Here is a 17,530-nt window from a genome sequence, read left to right on the forward strand (position 1 = left end):
ATATCTGATGTAAATGTTGTTGTGATTAATCCTTTTTTTTTGCCTCTAGAACCCGACAGCATTATTGAAAAGGCTTCTCACTCGGGCATGATCAACCCCAGCCGGCAGTGGCAGACGCTGAAGCAGAACACGGGGGTGGCCCACTTTGAGTATCAGATCCGCGTGACCTGTGATGACTATTACTATGGCTTCGGCTGCAATAAGTTCTGCCGACCCAGAGACGACTTCTTTGGCCACTACGCCTGCGACCAGAATGGCAACAAAACGTGCATGGAAGGCTGGATGGGCCCTGAATGTAACAAAGGTGTGTGTGGGCGTGCCTGGTGGGTTAACCAGCTCCTGGTGGCTGTCCCTTTGGGTGTCATGTTCTCACGCCCCTGCCATCAGGTGGCTTTCTTGGGTATGGTGAGATTTGGGCTGCTTTCTAGGCCTGAAGCACGAAGATGCCGTTGGTACCCCATCCCCCAGACGCTCTGAGCATTGGCTGCTAACGTCTCCTTCTCTGGACGTTGTCCTTGGCCAAACAGGTGGCACTCCAAGCCCCGTCCCTCCAGCTCACAGTCTGTGAATGGCTGACATGGGCGTAAGAAGGCCACAGCCCCCTTTGCGTTAACTCTGGGCTACAGTTCACACTCCAGAGTTTCCCCTGGGATCAGGCTGAGGCCAAGCTCCCGCTGAGACCACATTCTTGCTCAGCTTCTTCCCCTGCCCATCTGCCCTCTACCTCTTTCTCTCTACCCGAACCCCCTTCTCAGGCTCTGCTTTTTAAGGCATCGGATGCAAAACAGATGCCAGGTGGGACTGGGTTAGCCCAGCCAATGTCTGAACAGCTTGTGAAAAATGACAGCCCTTGGGCTCAGGGTGGCCTTACGGCAGCTTTCACTGGGCATCTCTGGGGGCCGTGGTATTGAGGGGAGGGGGCGAGTGGTGAACTGAACGCCTCCACAGTAGGATAAACTTCCAGACCTCCTGTCTGTTGTCCCAGCCCTGTCTACTAGAATACAGGGAGTTATCACATATTCACAGACATTCACAGAATTATCTGTGGTCTTTACCTTTACAAAGCTTCTAATTCATAGCAAATTGGTGTATAATTCTAGTCAACCACGTAATAGGCCCTCACCAACATCAACGCACTCTGCTTAGTTCACATAATTTGGTAAATTCCTGTAAGATAAACTCAAGTTGAAAAACGAATTTTTGAACTGTGACTGAAGGGTAAGGCAAAGAGAGGAATTTGCAGGTCTCCTGGGCAATATTGCTTTCTTAAATAATTAGAGACAAGAGTGAAAAGGATGGCCTTCCTGGGATCCAAATGAAAGGATTGATAAAACATATTTTAAATAGTTGGTGTCCTAAAAATCAGTAACAATTACTTAAAAAGTATCTACCTACTATTTTTTGATGTCTGTTCAAAAAGTTTTTTCAATAAAGGAAGCAGAATGGTTTTGTTGTGGATACTTTGCAAAAAAAAAAAAAAAAAAAGGACCACCAGATCTGGCCCGTGGATTAGCCTGCCAAGTGAAGCCGGCCTGGTTGGCTTTGGGTCCCATGGGATTTTTGAGACACCAGGCATTTATTTGGTCAGAGGGTTCTGAAGAGGCTGGGGTACAGAGTGGGAAAGATGACAGAGTTGAGGAAGGATTAGACCTCCTTTTTGCTTTCGGCGAGGGTGGGAATTGACCGGGAGCAGCATAGCTATTGTTCGGAGACTCGGTAAAGCTCCCCTTCCCCCACCTGCTTGCCTGCATTTTGTCCCCAAATGCTATCATGTGTGAGGATCTGCTAGCATGGCCTTGAAGTTTAAAGCTGGGTTTGTTCTTGGGGCACCTCCCGTCTTCCTCTCCTTACAGTGGGCTTGATACGAGATCTCTTAAAATAGTGGATTTTGTTGGCTTAATGGACGAGGTCATTCTCATGATGGTGACAGTGCAAGAAACTGGCAGTGTGCTGACACATCCTTCTGTGTTTTTTGTTTTTTGTTTTTTTTTACAGCTATTTGCCGGCAGGGCTGCAGCCCCAAGCATGGGTCTTGCAAACTCCCAGGTGACTGCAGGTAAACAACTAAACTCTTTTTTTTTTCCTAATAATGATCCCTTTAATACAAGAGGAGGACTGACTTATTGTGAATACGCCTCTTTTACTTTGGAGGACAAGAAAGCATTACCAAAAAAAAAAAAATTTTTTTTTTTCAAGTAGGCACATCCGAAGCTTATTAAATTATACCAGCTGTCCAGTGAAATGCACACGCTTCTCTCTCGGGGGAAAAAAAAAACTCTTCTGGGCATAGTCAGTGACTTCATGTATTAACGGTTCTGTAAATTGATAACTCGTTTTTATAATCTTCCCCTTAAAGTGCTAATGGACTAGATGGAGGGCTGTGGGTTTGGTTTTTGCGGCGGTCTCTCTCCTCCTCCACCCTCCAGCCCCCGCCTGGTTTTCTGTCTCCCAGCCCTCCCCCACTTTTCCCATCAATAGGGGAAAGTGGAGCATTCTTTAGAATGGGATTAGGACAATCTCCTGGCCCCTTTGCAGGCGGGAGCCTGGCCGGTGCTGAGAGGTTAATGGCTGCGCTGGAATCTTGTCAGTTGAGCCTGATGAATGTAGACTTTTGCTGCTGGCCTTTGAAGTCTGTTCTTTTATGGTCCCGGACAATGCAAGAAGCCAAATGGAGACCTCCCCCACGGCTTCCCGATTACAGTTTTTGGAACTTCTTGAAATGTACATCATGCCAATCTGGGAAAGGCTTGTTTCAGGAAATACTGTTGGTGTCTGTGGCATTTTGACATGATCGCCCACTTTACTCTCCTCCCAAATCTGAAGGATTAGCAGATTTAATGTGACACTCAATGGTTCCTTTGGGCCTGTCATGTTTTCCCCCAAAGCTACCCCAGTTTGAGCCCAGGGAAGCTTATGAATCCTTAGTCTAAACCAGTGCATCTCAAACTGACATTACCTGGGACTCTTGTGATGACGCAGATCCTGATTCCATAGCTTGGGGTGGACTCAAGTCTCTGCATTTCTAACAAGCCCCCAGCAGTGCTGTTCTTGCTGGGGGCGCGGGGACCGTACTTTGGGATTCACTGCCCCCAAACCTCAGTACTCAGAGTGTCATTCCCTGAGTTAACCAGGGACGTGTGGAAATGCAGGTTGCTGGGTGCCACCCCACACCCACGGAACCCCAGTCCCTAGGTTGGGCCCAGAAATCTGCATTTCGACAGGCTGAGCACAGCCACAGGATTTTGCCGCTCCGAAAATCCTGAAGACCCCTGTGGTCCTCCATACCTTTGTGCACCCACTGCCGCAGCTCCCCTCCCGTGCAGCGGGGAGCTCTGAGCTCTGGGGCTTGAAGCTGAAGTGGGAATCAGGGCAGCTGGAAGGAAAACAAAACCAGGCTGGCCTGAAATTGTCTCTTCCTGCACTTCAGAAAGATAAGTTTACTTTCTGGAAGACTGAAGGGCTTCGCCTGCGAACCCCCATCGCTGGTGGCAGCCGACTGTGGTATTTAACAGCGTTACTGTCAAGCTTGGGGGCAGGCTCTTCTTTGTGAAGGTTGTTCCGGAGAGTCAGATCAGCCGTGCTCTCAGGGACTCTGCTGCGCCCGCTTCGTGCTCAGCACGCGGGTGCTCAGCTCAGATGAGTATCAGTCAAGGGCGACCTCGATTTCTGCTCCTGTCATCAGAATAAACACACTGCTGCCTGGGGAGGGCCCTCCCAGCCAGAACAGCAGGCTTTGTTTCCAGAATTTAGGCCTTTCTCTTTCGAAGTCTCCCTCCCACTCCCTGCCTGGACTCGCAGGCCCTTATTTACTTAAGGTGTGACTTTCCCACACATCATTTGCATGGTCTCCCAGGCCATCTCCTTCTCCTTCCCTTGAAAAATCAAAACAGAACCTTCTCGCCAAGGAAGTTCTGGTTGCATCCTGCTCCAGAAATAGCTGATGGCAAGTTACCTGTAAGTTGTCCTTCGGATCATGTATTACAGAGGTGTGTTTTGTCTTGTTTTTTCCCCCGCATGAGAACACTTTACTGCTTCTCTTGCTCCCAGGTCGACCTGGAATCCCTTTTTCTGGGTGCACAGTCTTGCTTTATTGCAAGCCTGCCAATAATATCAGACTCAATTATGAATCATCCTATGAGGAAAGTCACTTCAATTTCTCATGAGAACCTTAATCATATATTATTACACTGGGATAACCTTGTGGATGCCTCTTTTAGGGTCAGTATTTTTATTTGTTTTCTTTTGAAGTTATCCAGGGCCTCTTGTGGTTCCTTTCTTATGCTTGGGTATCCAGCTCTCACTGATTAAGAGCCGAGGCGGTCCTCAGCTGCCTCTTACTCCTTGTATTAAGCAAATGGAAGAGGTGTAGTGATCCTTCATCTGGAAGGCAACGAGGGAAAGACTGTAAGAATAATGCTATTTCCCAATCAGTTCCTTCTTAATATCTACCTTTCAGACTAAGACTGTCAGTCTTTACACAAGCGTCCCCGTGATCTCCCACTACCTTGAGTGTCCACTTTGAAAAAATATTTCTACCGGAGGATTTACTTTGTTCTTATTTGACTCCTTTAATAGTGCCTTGCCATTTAGACCGGAGTTTCGTTTTAGATGAACCAGAATCCTCTGATTTTTAAGCCGCACAGCCTGGTGGTTCTTTGTGCTGGGGCGTGGATGGCTTGCTTTTAGGAGTTAGGAAGTGGTGAGTCAGAATTCTCAGGGGTGAGTTGACTCCCGGCCGTGGATGATTAGCGATTAGCTGGTTCCCTGTAATTTTCCCATGACAAGGATTTTTAGCCCACCTCCAGCTCTCTGGACGCAGAACGCCTTTCCTTCTTTGCGGGGGAGGCGATTCTGACCATGGCTTTCCCGGGTCCCGTCATGGAAATATTTGCTGGTCGCTGTTTCTGGCTCACCCCACCTTCACTCCACTGTGGGCTGCCCCCACTGCCAGCTCCTGTTTGCTAGAGCTTGATTTCTGAGAAGGCAGTTAGAGTTTCAGAGGGCTTGAAACTTGAGGGGAGAGTAGCGGAGCCCCTGCCCCAGGTGAAGGTGTATGTTTGTGTTTTTGTTTGGGGATCAAAGGCACCATTTGGCCTCCAGAGAGTCCGATTAATGAGGCGCTTATAAAGGAAACTCGACTCCCTTCCCCAATACGAGATAAACCAAGTTGACTGTGTGTGTGTGTGTGTGCAAAGTGAGAAATAACTATAAAATAAATTAGCCTAAGTAGCCACGAGGGGGGCAGGTCATAAATCACGTACGGAAATGGTTCCAAGCGCTGTTGCTTTCCTCGTCCTCCCTGCAGAAATGGGTCCAGAGATCCTACCCCATCTCTCCAAGGAAGGGAGCCCCTTTTCCTCCTCGTCTGATTTCAGGGAGCCTCCTTGGGAGGCAGTTTCCTGCAGCACTCGGTGTCTCGGTGCATTTTTGTGTGCTGGGGTCGTGACTTGCTGCTGGGACACAGCCCAGCCGCGTTGCTGTGTAAAACTTGCCCAAAGGGCTGCGTCTGCAGAGGCTTCGCGTGGCTATTGTTGTCACTGCAGGGAGAGCCCTTGCCTTCCCCCCAGGGGTTCATTTATTCCAAGCCTCCGCCCTGGGCTCATGGGGGGAGCCTGAGAAGAGAGAGGGGCTTTGTGGAGGGCAGCCCAGTGCTGGCCTCTCCCCAAACAGCCCTCCTTTTGTTGGGAGTCGCCTGGGAGGGGACCTCAGTCCAACTGGGAAAATGTTTGCTTAGAGGGAACCCCCAGACAGACCTTGACAGTCTACCATCCTGTGGCCAGAAGCCTGGGCTTTGCATCCTTGTGTTTTCCTGGCTCCGATCTCCCTGCAAGTTCTAAAGGGTAAAGCAGGGTTTGCTGTGTGTCCCCAGGTGCCAGTATGGCTGGCAGGGCCTGTACTGTGACAAGTGCATCCCACACCCAGGGTGCGTCCACGGCACCTGTAACGAGCCTTGGCAGTGCCTCTGTGAGACCAACTGGGGTGGCCAGCTCTGCGACAAAGGTATGTCTGGGGAGGGCCTGGGTGGGGCTGGAGGTCGGGGGTGGGGTGTGGGTGATTTGGTTTGTACTTTCATTTATTTTTATTTGCAGGGGCTTTTATTCTAAATCTGTTTGAATTTGCCTTTAACCCTGTGAATCTGGGTCTGTTTCCCTCGGTTTTAGTTTTTAAAGAGGAATGGGTCTAGGAACACAGTGTTTCTGGTCTCTGAGTGACTTCTTTGGGGTCTTTTTGGCAGATCTCAACTACTGCGGGACCCACCAGCCGTGTCTCAATGGGGGAACCTGTAGCAACACAGGGCCTGACAAATATCAGTGTTCATGCCCTGAGGGGTACTCGGGACCCAACTGTGAAATTGGTAAGTGGTCCAGGCTCAGTGAGATCCCTTTGTCTAATTTTTCTGTACACTCAGCTTAAATACACTTAGGGACTCATAAAAAGATGAAAATAGCCTCCAATGTTAAGACCTGTCCTCCCAGCCGTTCCGTGGGTCTTTGAAACCTCTGTCCAGTTGCTCAGGTGGTTTGGGGGCTGCTGATTGCATCGGGGGCGGCGTGTACAGGGCAGTGACCCAGCTCCCAGGTCAAAAGCTTGGAGAAATGGGGCCGGAGAGCTTAGCAAGAGAGATGACTTCCTTTCCGCCGCAGACACAGCGGGGTTACGTCCCACACCTGCTTTGATTTCTTGAAACGAGCTCGAGCTGGTGGCCCAGGCGTGCGATTTGGTTGCCGGGGGGAGTGTTAGGTAGCCTCTCTCGGTGGGCGCCCCTTGCTGACTGCTGTGCTGGTGTCCACAGCGGAACACGCCTGCCTCTCTGATCCCTGCCACAACAGAGGCAGCTGCAAGGAGACCTCCCTGGGGTTTGAGTGTGAGTGTTCTCCGGGCTGGACCGGCCCCACGTGCTCCACAAGTAAGTCTGCGTTTTGGCTTGTGCCCTTTCTTGGCGGGGGGGAGGGGGGTATTGTGTCAAGGTACAGGGTTGTGGGTCCCACGTCGGTCTTAGTGATGGGTCTGTCTCGGTGGGAGGGGGTCTGGTGGTGAGGCTGGCCTGAGCTTCCGGCCTCTGCCCTTGGAAGTCTCCTGGCACCCCCATCCTAAGGCACCCTGCTAAGTTAGCACACGCATCTCTGACTGGAAGAAACTCGCTCGTGGGGTAGCTGCGTCCTTTTCCCTGGACTTGTGCCTCCTCTGAACTGAATTACGGTTATTCTCCTCGAAGCTGTACAGAGGATGCCTGCGGGGGAGGTGGTCATGACTGAATTTCATGGTGGGGACAAATTTTGAAAGAGGGACCAGGGCTACAGAGTGACAGTGGCTGCGGGACTTGGCCGCACACCAGGACTACCCCAGTGCTTCCCAGTACAGGTCTCTGGGTGCTACGGTTTCCCTTTGGAATTGGGGAGTTCGTACCTTCCACAGGCTCCTGGGGACTTCCCTGGTGGTGCAACAGTTAGGACTCCGAGCTTCCAGTGCAGGGGACGCAGGTTCGATCCCTGGTCGGGGAACTAGGATTCCACATGCCATGCAGCGCGGCAAAAACAAAAAACAAAACACACACAAGCTCCTGGATTTCAGAGGTGCAGCCAGGCCCGAGGTCCACGGTCATCGGCCCCCTGAGAACAGCATGCAACACGGTTAAGGAGCTGGGTTCCGGGGTTGGATCACCTGGGCTGGTACCATGGCCCTGCCACCCATCACCATGGTGGGACTGTAGTCACTGCCAACCTGTGCCCTGTTTAAACGGGAGAGTAGCAAGTCCCATCTCCTGGGGGTGTGAAGGCTTGGTGAGCAGATTCATGAGGAGAGCCTGGCACCTCCTACCCGGGCAGGAGGTGAATCGCTAAGAGGCCTCAGGAGTCTAGTGCAGAAGGGGGAGGTTGGGCACCCCAGGCATGTGCTTTTGGGAAAAGTCTGTGAGTAAACAAGAATATGATTTTTTTTTTCACCAGCGAAGAAGTTATTTTTCCTTACCTCTCCTTAGTTACCTCTGTGCCGTGATGGAACTTTTCTTTAAAAATAAAGGGTAGGCAGTGAGAGATGTCCTGAGTTACCCAGGGCTGATGCTCCGGGGATCCAGCTGGCTCTCCCACCTGCTCAGGTTGCGGATTAAATGAACTGGGCCAGTGGGGGATTTAAAGCTAAAATCAGGCCTTATCGTCATCGTAGCAGTCACTTGCAGCAGGTGTCTGGCTCTTAAGTGAAGGCCCCTCACGTGAGGGGTGGTATTAAATTATCTAATTGTCAAATGGATTGAGATTAAATTGCCAACCCTCTCCTCTTTTTGTCAAACAGACATTGATGACTGTTCTCCAAATAACTGTTCCCACGGGGGCACCTGCCAGGACTTGGTTAACGGATTTAAGTGCATGTGCCCGCCCCAGTGGACGGGCAAAACGTGCCAGTTAGGTAAGAGAATTCCTGCACCGGGGCTGGCTTGATCCGAGCGATTAAGGGAGCTGTACATGTGGCCAGCGGTGCAAGCTTGCGTGCCATCGTACCAAGAAGTCATTTATTATCTAGGGTCCAGCCAGCAGGCCTGGAAGAAATAACTCGCATGCAAATGGCCTGGCTCTTTGAGGCCCTGTGGGAAAGTCGTGGGATTCCTTGAACCATGTCAATCGTCTGTCCGAGGAGTGTTCAGCTGGGTTCCAAACGGGGATGATCTCATGAGGAATGAGCTGTCTGCATTCTTTTTTGCCACTATTAAATCCCAGCAACTAGGCTGCGCTGGGTTTTGCACAGAAGTGCCTAGTGGCTTTCTGCTGTCCTGTCGGGGGCTAGTTGTCAACAGCAGCTGGAACGTTATCAATTAGCATTCCTTACTGGAGCATAGCTAGGGGAGAGGGTTCAGATGTTCACAGTAGCATCTCTTATTTAGCTAGCTTATTAAAATGTCTCGTTTCAGACAAACTATTTGTATGGTGTTTTTTCTGAGGGGGGAGGTGGGGTAGAACCCCATTTCTCACTGTTCATCCTCTCTGTTTTTCAGATGCAAATGAATGCGAGGCCAAACCTTGTGTAAATGCCAAATCCTGTAAGAATCTGATCGCCAGCTACTACTGTGATTGCCTCCCGGGCTGGATGGGTCAGAATTGTGACATAAGTGAGTGAGACTGTTTCAATTTTGATTTTCATGAGACTGGGGTGTTGAAGGCATTTGCCAGCCGTATTCAGGCTCCAGGTCTAAGACTTGAGTAGTGGAAGGAGAACCTTATAGAGGGAATGTTTTTGGAGAGGGAGTGATGGGCACAGAAATGAAAACATACACGTTATCAGGCTCATTAGCTGGTAAAAAACGGCCGTACTCTGATAAGGTGGCTAAAACAATGATGTGAAGTTTCAGTACCTCAGTCTGGAAGAACTAGGGAGTGTTCCCACCAATAACCTTATTTCACGGGAAGCACGCAAGAAATCTGATTGGAGGTTTTTATCTTCCTGAGCAGAGAAAGCTTTTCAGTGAAGCCCAACTTCAATGTAAATTGCCCCTCCAATACGGTGACTTGTTTATTTTTTAGATATTAATGACTGCCTCGGCCAATGTCAGAATGACGCCTCCTGTCGGGTATGTAAATCTTTGCTTATATCAAAACCTTAGTGATTGACAACAAGCCTTAAGATTTGTGTGACCCTGGGAAAGCTCTGTCCCTGGGAGATTTAAAAATGCAGGTGAAAAGTGAGTCTCTGGAAGTTTCACTCGGGCTCATGTTACCCCAGCCTCCCGGGAGTCATCTTGGAGGCATGCACATAGAAATTCCTCTCTCACATTTGGAGAGGTTTGGCATCTCTTTCAGTGAATCAGCTGAAGCTCAACAGTCACGCTGAACCACTGAAGCCCTGTGTTTGTGGAGCACCTAGAAAAAAAGCATGTGTTTCTCACCCTCCTTCTCCTCCCTCCAGGATTTGGTTAACGGTTATCGCTGTATCTGTCCACCTGGCTATGCAGGCGATCACTGTGAGACAGACATCGATGAGTGTGCCAGCAACCCCTGTCTCAACGGGGGTCACTGTCAGAACGAAATCAACAGATTCCAGTGTCTCTGTCCCACTGGTTTCTCTGGAAACCTCTGTCAGGTGAGCCGGGCTGGAGCGCCCGATGGCCCAGTTTTCACAGGCAGTCTCCTCACCCTCACCTTCCCATTCCCAACACTGTCTGGAGCCTCCTGTTGACTAGGGATCTCTGCTAGACACGCGCCGTGGAAGGAGGGTGATGAGTGATTTTCTTCCCGTTGTCCGGCAGCCTGTCGATTTCTCTTTGTCCGTTTCATCCCAGACCCAGCACTCTCTCATTCTGCCCTGTTGTCTCAAATGCGTACCTGGACAGTCGCTAGGACACAACTGTAAATCATGCTGGGTGTTCTCCTAACAGAAGCAGACGGAAGGGTCAAATTCCAGTGGCCGCTGCCCCAGAGGAGTCATAATGACGGCTTTGTTTTACTTTGTGTCCCCCCTCCCCTGCCCCTGGCCCTCGCAGCTGGACATCGATTATTGCGAGCCCAACCCCTGCCAGAACGGTGCCCAGTGCTACAACCGCGCCAGCGACTATTTCTGCAAGTGTCCCGAGGACTATGAAGGCAAGAACTGCTCCCACCTTAAAGACCACTGCCGCACCACCCCCTGTGAAGGTACCTCCCTCCCCGCCAGGGTTCTGGCTTGTCTTCAAGGCTGCTGTCCTCTGCCCGTTCGTCACTGCCCCGTGACACTCGGAGGGAAGCCAGAACACGTGGAAACAACCTATTCAGGCCCACCAGTTCGGGGGGACCATACCTGCAAGTAGCCAGGGCAGAGAAGGGAATTCATTTAGCATCCCCGTTCTGGGGGACGCTGATGTGCAAGGCCGAGGTGGATTCCTCAGGGCACCTCTGCCAGTAGAACTTTCTGCCACGGTGATATCTGCACCGTTAGGTACAGTAGCCTTGGGTCACGTGTGGCCCGGAACGTTTACTGTGTGACCAGGGCAACTAAAAGCCCTGATTTACTTACTTTTCATTCACTTAAATTTAAATGGCCGCCTGTGGCTGCTGTGTGAGCTGGCTCAGGCTTCCAGGTTCCTGCAGCCGTAAGTGCCCTTACATCGAGGGAAAGGCTGTTCCTCCTCCTTAGCCAGCTTCCAGCAAATTTGGTAGATGTATCAGTAGAGGGAGGATGAACAGGGCCCGCAGACACGTGGGCTCCTGGCTCCATAGGGAGAAAACGCCTAAAAAAAAAAAAAAAAAAAAACTCCGCCTGGGGTCTCGGCTTTGCCTGTCACAGTGTGACACGGCATATTGCCAGTCTTGGCCACCGAGGTGCTGGCTTCTTACCCTCATTAGCCTGGCTAAGGTGCCTGGCTCCAGGAGAGCAGGCGTGGCGTGGGTCCTGGGCTCAGGAACACCGGGTCTTCGGGTCCCTGGCGGGGATCTGACCCCAAGTCTGTCTCGCAGTGATTGACAGCTGCACGGTAGCCATGGCCTCCAATGACACGCCTGAAGGGGTGCGCTATATTTCCTCCAATGTCTGCGGTCCCCACGGGAAGTGCAAGAGTCAGTCGGGAGGCAAATTCACCTGTGACTGTAACAAAGGCTTCACTGGAACGTACTGCCATGAAAGTAAGACCCCGCATCCTCGGGGAATGGGCCAAGGTCCCCCAAACCCTGCCCCGGCCCAGCTGGGGGGCATCTGGAATCATTTCAGGAGAGATCAGCCAGGTTTACCACCTACAATCTAAGACTGAGGTCATGTTTAACTTACGAGATCACTGACGCCTCTTAAGTCTTCAGCACGTTTATTTTAGAATGTTCTGGAACCTTACTAGATCGGGTGGTCCGCTTTGCCTAGGAGTTTCCTCTCCACTCTCTCCAAGTAGCTTAGTGTGAAGACATTAAATAAAAGGGACGGGGTGCTCTCTGGAGGCCCCTGCTTGATAAAACTGCCCGCCGGATTCAGAAACAGTCCTGACGGAGTTAAATGTTGAGGTGCCCAGTGTATTTTCTCAGGAGAGGCAGGGAAGCCCGCAGAACAGTGCTTGGCGGTGGCATTACTTTCCTTCGTTTGCTTACCTGTGTTTCTATTTGCTTTCCTTTCACAGATATTAATGACTGTGAGAGCAACCCCTGTAAAAATGGTGGTACCTGCATCGATGGTGTCAACTCCTACAAGTGTATCTGCAGTGGTGGCTGGGAGGGCGCCTACTGTGAGACCAGTGAGTTCAGGGGTCCTCTGGGGACAGACAGCTCTGGGGGGTGTGGGCAGGACAGAATCCACATGGGAAGCCTTTCTTCTTCGTGGAAATATCTGGGAGTTGGACCCCGACAGTTCCTGCCCTGGGACGGCATGGCCTGTGTCCTATTTGCCTGTGTTGATGCTGACGCCAGCCAGCGGGAAGGAACTTCTGCGGAGGAGCTTATAGAATTAGACCCTGTAATTAGGATGATAGATATCCCCACTTGCAGGAAAAGTGATCATCTTGCTGTTTGGGTTGTCCTTTCTGCCCATCTTGACTTTAACTTCCATGGCCTGTCGGGGGCTCCTTTATTCCTGGGAAAGGGTGACCGTGTTTAAGTCCCCGGGTGTCTGCTGGTTTTGAAGTGGGCGTGGAAAGCAGGGGCTGGGGGCGGAGAGATGCAGTCCTTAGGCGTCGCGGGGCGTGGATGGGCTTGGGAGCGTCTTCAGCCGGCTGTCTCCTCTGATTGCAGATATTAACGACTGCAGCCAGAACCCCTGCCACAACGGGGGCTCGTGTCGCGACCTGGTCAACGACTTTTACTGCGACTGTAAAAACGGGTGGAAAGGCAAGACCTGTCACTCACGTAAGTGGTGGCCGGCTGGGATCCTGCCCTGTCTTCCGTGAGCAGGGCCGGCCAGGGGCTCACGCCGGGATCTTCTCCTCCAGGTGACAGCCAGTGTGATGAGGCTACGTGCAACAATGGTGGCACCTGCTATGACGAGGGGGACGCTTTCAAGTGCATGTGTCCCGGAGGCTGGGAAGGAACGACCTGTAACATAGGTACCTTTCCGCCCTCCCTGGGCCTCACAGGGGCTGTGGGCCTGTGAGCCTATGACTGTTTCCTGGGACCTGGTTTCTGCCCCTCCAGACTGTCACTGGATCCTCAGGGAGGGTGGCCTTGTCTGCTTTTGTCTCATAGCCCGAAACAGTAGCTGCCTGCCTAACCCCTGCCACAATGGGGGCACCTGTGTGGTCAACGGCGAGTCCTTCACGTGTGTCTGCAAAGAAGGCTGGGAGGGGCCCATCTGTACACAGAGTGAGTGTTTCCCCTCCCCCCGCTTGCCACCTTGAACTCTCTGAGGGCTGCAGGAGTCCATCCTGACACCCCCAGGGACTGGCAATGGAAACCAGAAGCAGAGCTGTTTGATGTCTGCTTCTGCATCACCTGGGTCTGTTCTAATGACTTGATGGGATGCAGCCCTGACCTGGGCATGAGAAAGTCGCCGAGGAGATAAGTGGAGACAGATGGCGTCGTGGTTCCCAGCTCCGGTCTGACCAGCAGCCTGTCTCCATCCATTCTCACACCCCCTGCCCACCCCACCCAGGGCCTCTTCCTGTGTACATGTGTCCCACGGTGAATGGGACCAAGTGTGGTGTGGGCCTGGTTCCAATTGAGCAGAGGTCTTAAGCTCCTTCTGCCGGTGTTAACGACAGCTTTATCATCTGGGTATTGTGGAAATCACTGGTGTTTTGACTTAGGGCTAAGAAGGCCTCGCCGTTAAGTTGTCTTTTTTTACTTTGCAGATACCAATGACTGCAGTCCTCATCCCTGGTAAGCATGGCCACCTTTTAAGCCGGCGCTTTATTGTTGGCTGTGACACGTGTGGGCGTCTCCTGGGGATCTTGTTTAAAGTGCAGGTTCGGATGCAGGAGGTCTGGGAGCTGCTGCACATTCCTCCTCTCTGACAGGCTCCCAGGCAATGCCGATCCTGCTGGTCCGCGGACCACACTTTAGTCAGGTTGTGTTCTCATTTAGAGCAGTGATTCTCAACCTTGGCTGCACGCGAGAATTACCCGGGGAGCATTTATAAGTTCCAGTCCCTGGGCTGCAACCGAGACCTGTGATGTTAGACTCTCTGGGGGTGGGACCCAGGCATCAGTGTTTTTAAAGCTCCCAGGCAGTGGTGCGTGTGAGCAGGGGTGAGAGCCGCTGATCGTAACTGGCACGGCTACCTTTGAACTGGCAGGGGAAGTGGTGGACTGGTGGTGACCGAGGGGTCTTTGCTTTCATAGTTACAACAGTGGCACATGCGTGGATGGAGAGAACTGGTACCGCTGTGAGTGCGCCCCCGGCTTCGCTGGGCCCGACTGCAGGATAAGTAAGGACCACCTCCGACTGGGTCTTCCCACTCCAAACCCTCAGCCTGAGAGTTTTCATCTTTAAAATGATTATGGCCATGGTTCTAAGTAGCCTTGACGAGTAATCTCCTGCCTCCAGCTGGGATTAAGACGGCTCTGGCCGGCCCCTCCCTGGGGGACACAGCCCTCCTTGCTCTAGGGGAGAGAGCGTCAGCCACAGAATTTGGTGATTAATCTACTCTGAGGTCCTAAGGAAAGAGTGTGCCTGTCCACGTGACTAACATGAAATTATGGGCAAGCGGACGTTGCCACATCCATGCTGGTAGGGGACAGAGCTAAGGCCACAGAAGGGACTGGGGCTGCGGTTTCCAGGGCTTGATCAGGCCCCGGTGAAATGATTAAACAAAATGGAGGCAGGCAATGCAGTTTTTCAGGAAGTTCACAGTTTATTCTTTATTTTGAGCCTTTTCCCTACTTTTTTTTTACATGCCCTTTCTTTTGCCAAAAAAGGTGATAGATTAGTTGTACTACTTTTGTGTCCTTGTTCCTAAAGTATTTAAAGTTTTACTGGTCCTTGAGGTCCCCAGGTCTGGGACTTCAAGAACTACTAGATGGGGGAACTGTGTATCTGTTTCATGTTTCTGAATCGGGCGTCAGCAAATTATGGCCTGGGGGCCAAAATAAAGTTTTATTGACACACAGCCACACCCTTGTTGATGTACTGTCTAGGGCTGCTTTCATGCTGCAACAGAGTTGAGCAGTCATGACATGACGGAGACTACATGGCCTGCAAAGCCTAAAATAGTTACTAGCTGACCCTTTTCAAGATCTTTGCTGGCCCTTGTTCTAAATCGTACTATCAGAGAAAAAGGAACCTCAGTTAAAAATTGCTGCTTCCCCATATGATTCTCAGCTGTTAGAAATCAGGCTAGTGGTCGTCCTTGCGGGGCAGTGACTGGAGACTCTGGGAGTACTGATGATCTGTTTCTTTATTTGGGTGCTGGTCATGTGATGAAAATGCGTTAAGGTTATACTTAGAAAGCTTATCTGTACGTTTTGTCAGTAAAAACTTAGAAAAACGTTGCTGCCTCCCACTGGGGCCTAAGCTCGAACTCCATCTTTCCTAGACATCAACGAATGCCAGTCTTCACCTTGTGCCTTCGGGGCAACGTGTGTGGATGAGATCAATGGGTACCGGTGTGTCTGCCCCCCAGGGCACAGTGGTGCTAAATGCCAAGAAGGTAAGTGGGCCGGGCCCAGCTGCCCGTGTGTCCTGCGGGCTGAGCGGGCACTGCAGTCACTGTTTTGACTGTTCGTGAGTGGAACTACGCTCAGAGAACACGGAGGGGGGACATCCACTTGGGACCACAGGGAAGGGGAAACCTGAGGGGGGGCGGTCCCGTGAAAACAGCGTAGCTGTTGGTTTTAGCCAGCTGTTGCCACAACTATGCTGTGTGACAACCATCCCTGATCTCCGTGTGTACGACAAGTATTGGTGTTGCTCGTGGGCACAAAGGCACAAGCAGAGCGATGGATGCCTCGGCTTGGGTGCCCAGGTCTGTGTGCCACCCCATCCTCCTTGGACCAGCACTGTATCCAGGGCATGTCCTTTCCCTGGCAAACAGTAGGCTCTCAAGGGGCCAAGCTCACCCGGGAGAGACTCTGCTCACATCGCATCCCAACGCACTGCACTGACCAAAGCCGGTCACGTGGCCGGGTGCAAAGGCCACCGGGGAGGGAGGGATGCTTGCCCATCGTGGGAGCAACTGTGTTGTTATGGGGCAAGGGGCAACAGGTGTAATCACTTCCCGACAGGCAGGGAGTGAAGAATCAGGAGAACTGTCTCCAGAAAAGGCAACTCTTCCCACTCACGAGTCTCCACCTCAGTTTCAGGGAGATCTTGCATCACCGTGGGGAGCGTGATACCTGATGGGGCCAAGTGGGACGATGACTGCAACACCTGCCAGTGCCTGGACGGGAGGATTGCCTGCTCGAAGGTAGGCGTGGCCCCAGCCACCGGTGTTCTGGTTCTGGAACTGCCAACGAGCGTCTCCTGAGCTCTACTCTGTCTCTGCAGGTGTGGTGTGGCCCCCGCCCTTGCTCGCTGCACAAAGGGCACAGCGAGTGCCCCAGCGGGCAGAGCTGCATCCCCATCCTGGACGCCCAGTGCTTCGTGCGCCCCTGCACTGGTGTGGGTGAGTGCCGGTCCTCCAGCCTCCAGCCCGTGAAGACCAAGTGTGCCTCCGACCCCTACTACCAGGACAACTGTGCCAACATCACGTTCACCTTCAACAAGGAGATGATGTCACCGGTACGGAACACCTTGCTGGCTTTGGAGAGGTGGGGTGTGTCTGCTTGCCCTAAAGCAGGGGTGTCACGAGCTCGGATCTCCTCCTCCTTAGCCTAGATTCTTGTCTTACACCAGAGCTCAGCTTCTGAATATAGCTTCACTTTCAAGCAAACAGCAGCCTTTTTTCCTTCCGCTCTTTTACGTGTGTGTGGATTTAAAAATCTCGTTCTAGGGTCTCACCACAGAGCATATTTGCAGCCAGTTGCGGAATTTGAATATTTTGAAGAATGTTTCTGCTGAATATTCAATCTACATAGCTTGCGAGCCTTCCCCTTCTGCAAACAATGAAATACACGTGGCCATTGTGAGTATGAGACCCATGCACGCTTAGTTGTTCGATTGCCAAGTAGCTCAGAAACTTCACTTAGCCAGTGTCCAGATGAGCAGATACATTGAAGGAGAGCTTGACATACACGTGTGGTCAAATAATTTTGAATGAAGGTGACTGTGGAGTGTCCCTGACCCTCTGGTCTGATGAGTCTTCCTTTTCCAGTCTGCTGAAGACATCCGGGATGATGGAAACCCAATCAAGGAAATCACCGACAAAATTATAGATCTTGTTAGTAAACGTGAAGGGAACAGCTCACTGATCGCCGCCGTTGCGGAAGTGAGAGTTCAGAGGCGTCCTCTGAAGAACAGAACAGGTAGGTGGATGGGGGCAGTGGTCCCTTTCTGTGAGGACTGTCACGTCCATCTCATCGATAAGACCAATACAGGGCTTCCCTGGTGGCGCAGTGGTTGAGAGTCCGCCTGCCGATGCAGGGGACACGGGTTCGTGCCCCAGTCCGGGAGGGTCCCACGTGCCGCGGAGCGGCTGCGCCCGTGAGAAATGGCCACTGGGCCTGTGCGTCGGAGCCTGTTGCTCCGCAACGGGAGAGGCCACAACAGTGAGAGGCCCGTGT

The 17,530-nt window shown here is 51.9% G+C and overlaps 1 protein-coding gene across 1 annotated transcript in view; it reads left to right on the forward strand.

Moving 5' to 3' along the window:
* JAG1 (jagged canonical Notch ligand 1) overlaps positions 1–17,530 on the forward strand; it is a gene marked incomplete at its 5' end in the record, with an annotated part of 35,758 nt that overhangs the window by 15,285 nt on the left and 2,943 nt on the right. Inside the window, 22 exons of the mRNA XM_082670712.1 lie at positions 50–304; positions 1,996–2,056; positions 5,870–6,000; positions 6,236–6,355; positions 6,794–6,907; positions 8,290–8,403; positions 8,987–9,100; positions 9,513–9,559; positions 9,895–10,068; positions 10,469–10,619; positions 11,418–11,582; positions 12,062–12,175; positions 12,669–12,782; positions 12,866–12,979; positions 13,119–13,235; positions 13,724–13,751; positions 14,213–14,298; positions 15,406–15,519; positions 16,166–16,275; positions 16,356–16,589; positions 16,801–16,932; positions 17,122–17,272. Of these exons, the coding sequence (XP_082526838.1) occupies positions 50–304; positions 1,996–2,056; positions 5,870–6,000; positions 6,236–6,355; positions 6,794–6,907; positions 8,290–8,403; positions 8,987–9,100; positions 9,513–9,559; positions 9,895–10,068; positions 10,469–10,619; positions 11,418–11,582; positions 12,062–12,175; positions 12,669–12,782; positions 12,866–12,979; positions 13,119–13,235; positions 13,724–13,751; positions 14,213–14,298; positions 15,406–15,519; positions 16,166–16,275; positions 16,356–16,589; positions 16,801–16,932; positions 17,122–17,272 (2,760 nt within the window). The remainder of the gene's footprint in view (positions 1–49; positions 305–1,995; positions 2,057–5,869; positions 6,001–6,235; positions 6,356–6,793; positions 6,908–8,289; positions 8,404–8,986; positions 9,101–9,512; positions 9,560–9,894; positions 10,069–10,468; positions 10,620–11,417; positions 11,583–12,061; positions 12,176–12,668; positions 12,783–12,865; positions 12,980–13,118; positions 13,236–13,723; positions 13,752–14,212; positions 14,299–15,405; positions 15,520–16,165; positions 16,276–16,355; positions 16,590–16,800; positions 16,933–17,121; positions 17,273–17,530) is intronic.

This window comes from Grampus griseus, assembly GCF_964374135.1.
Source record: "Grampus griseus genome assembly, chromosome: 14".
In the NCBI taxonomy this organism is placed as follows: Eukaryota; Metazoa; Chordata; class Mammalia; order Artiodactyla; family Delphinidae; genus Grampus; species Grampus griseus.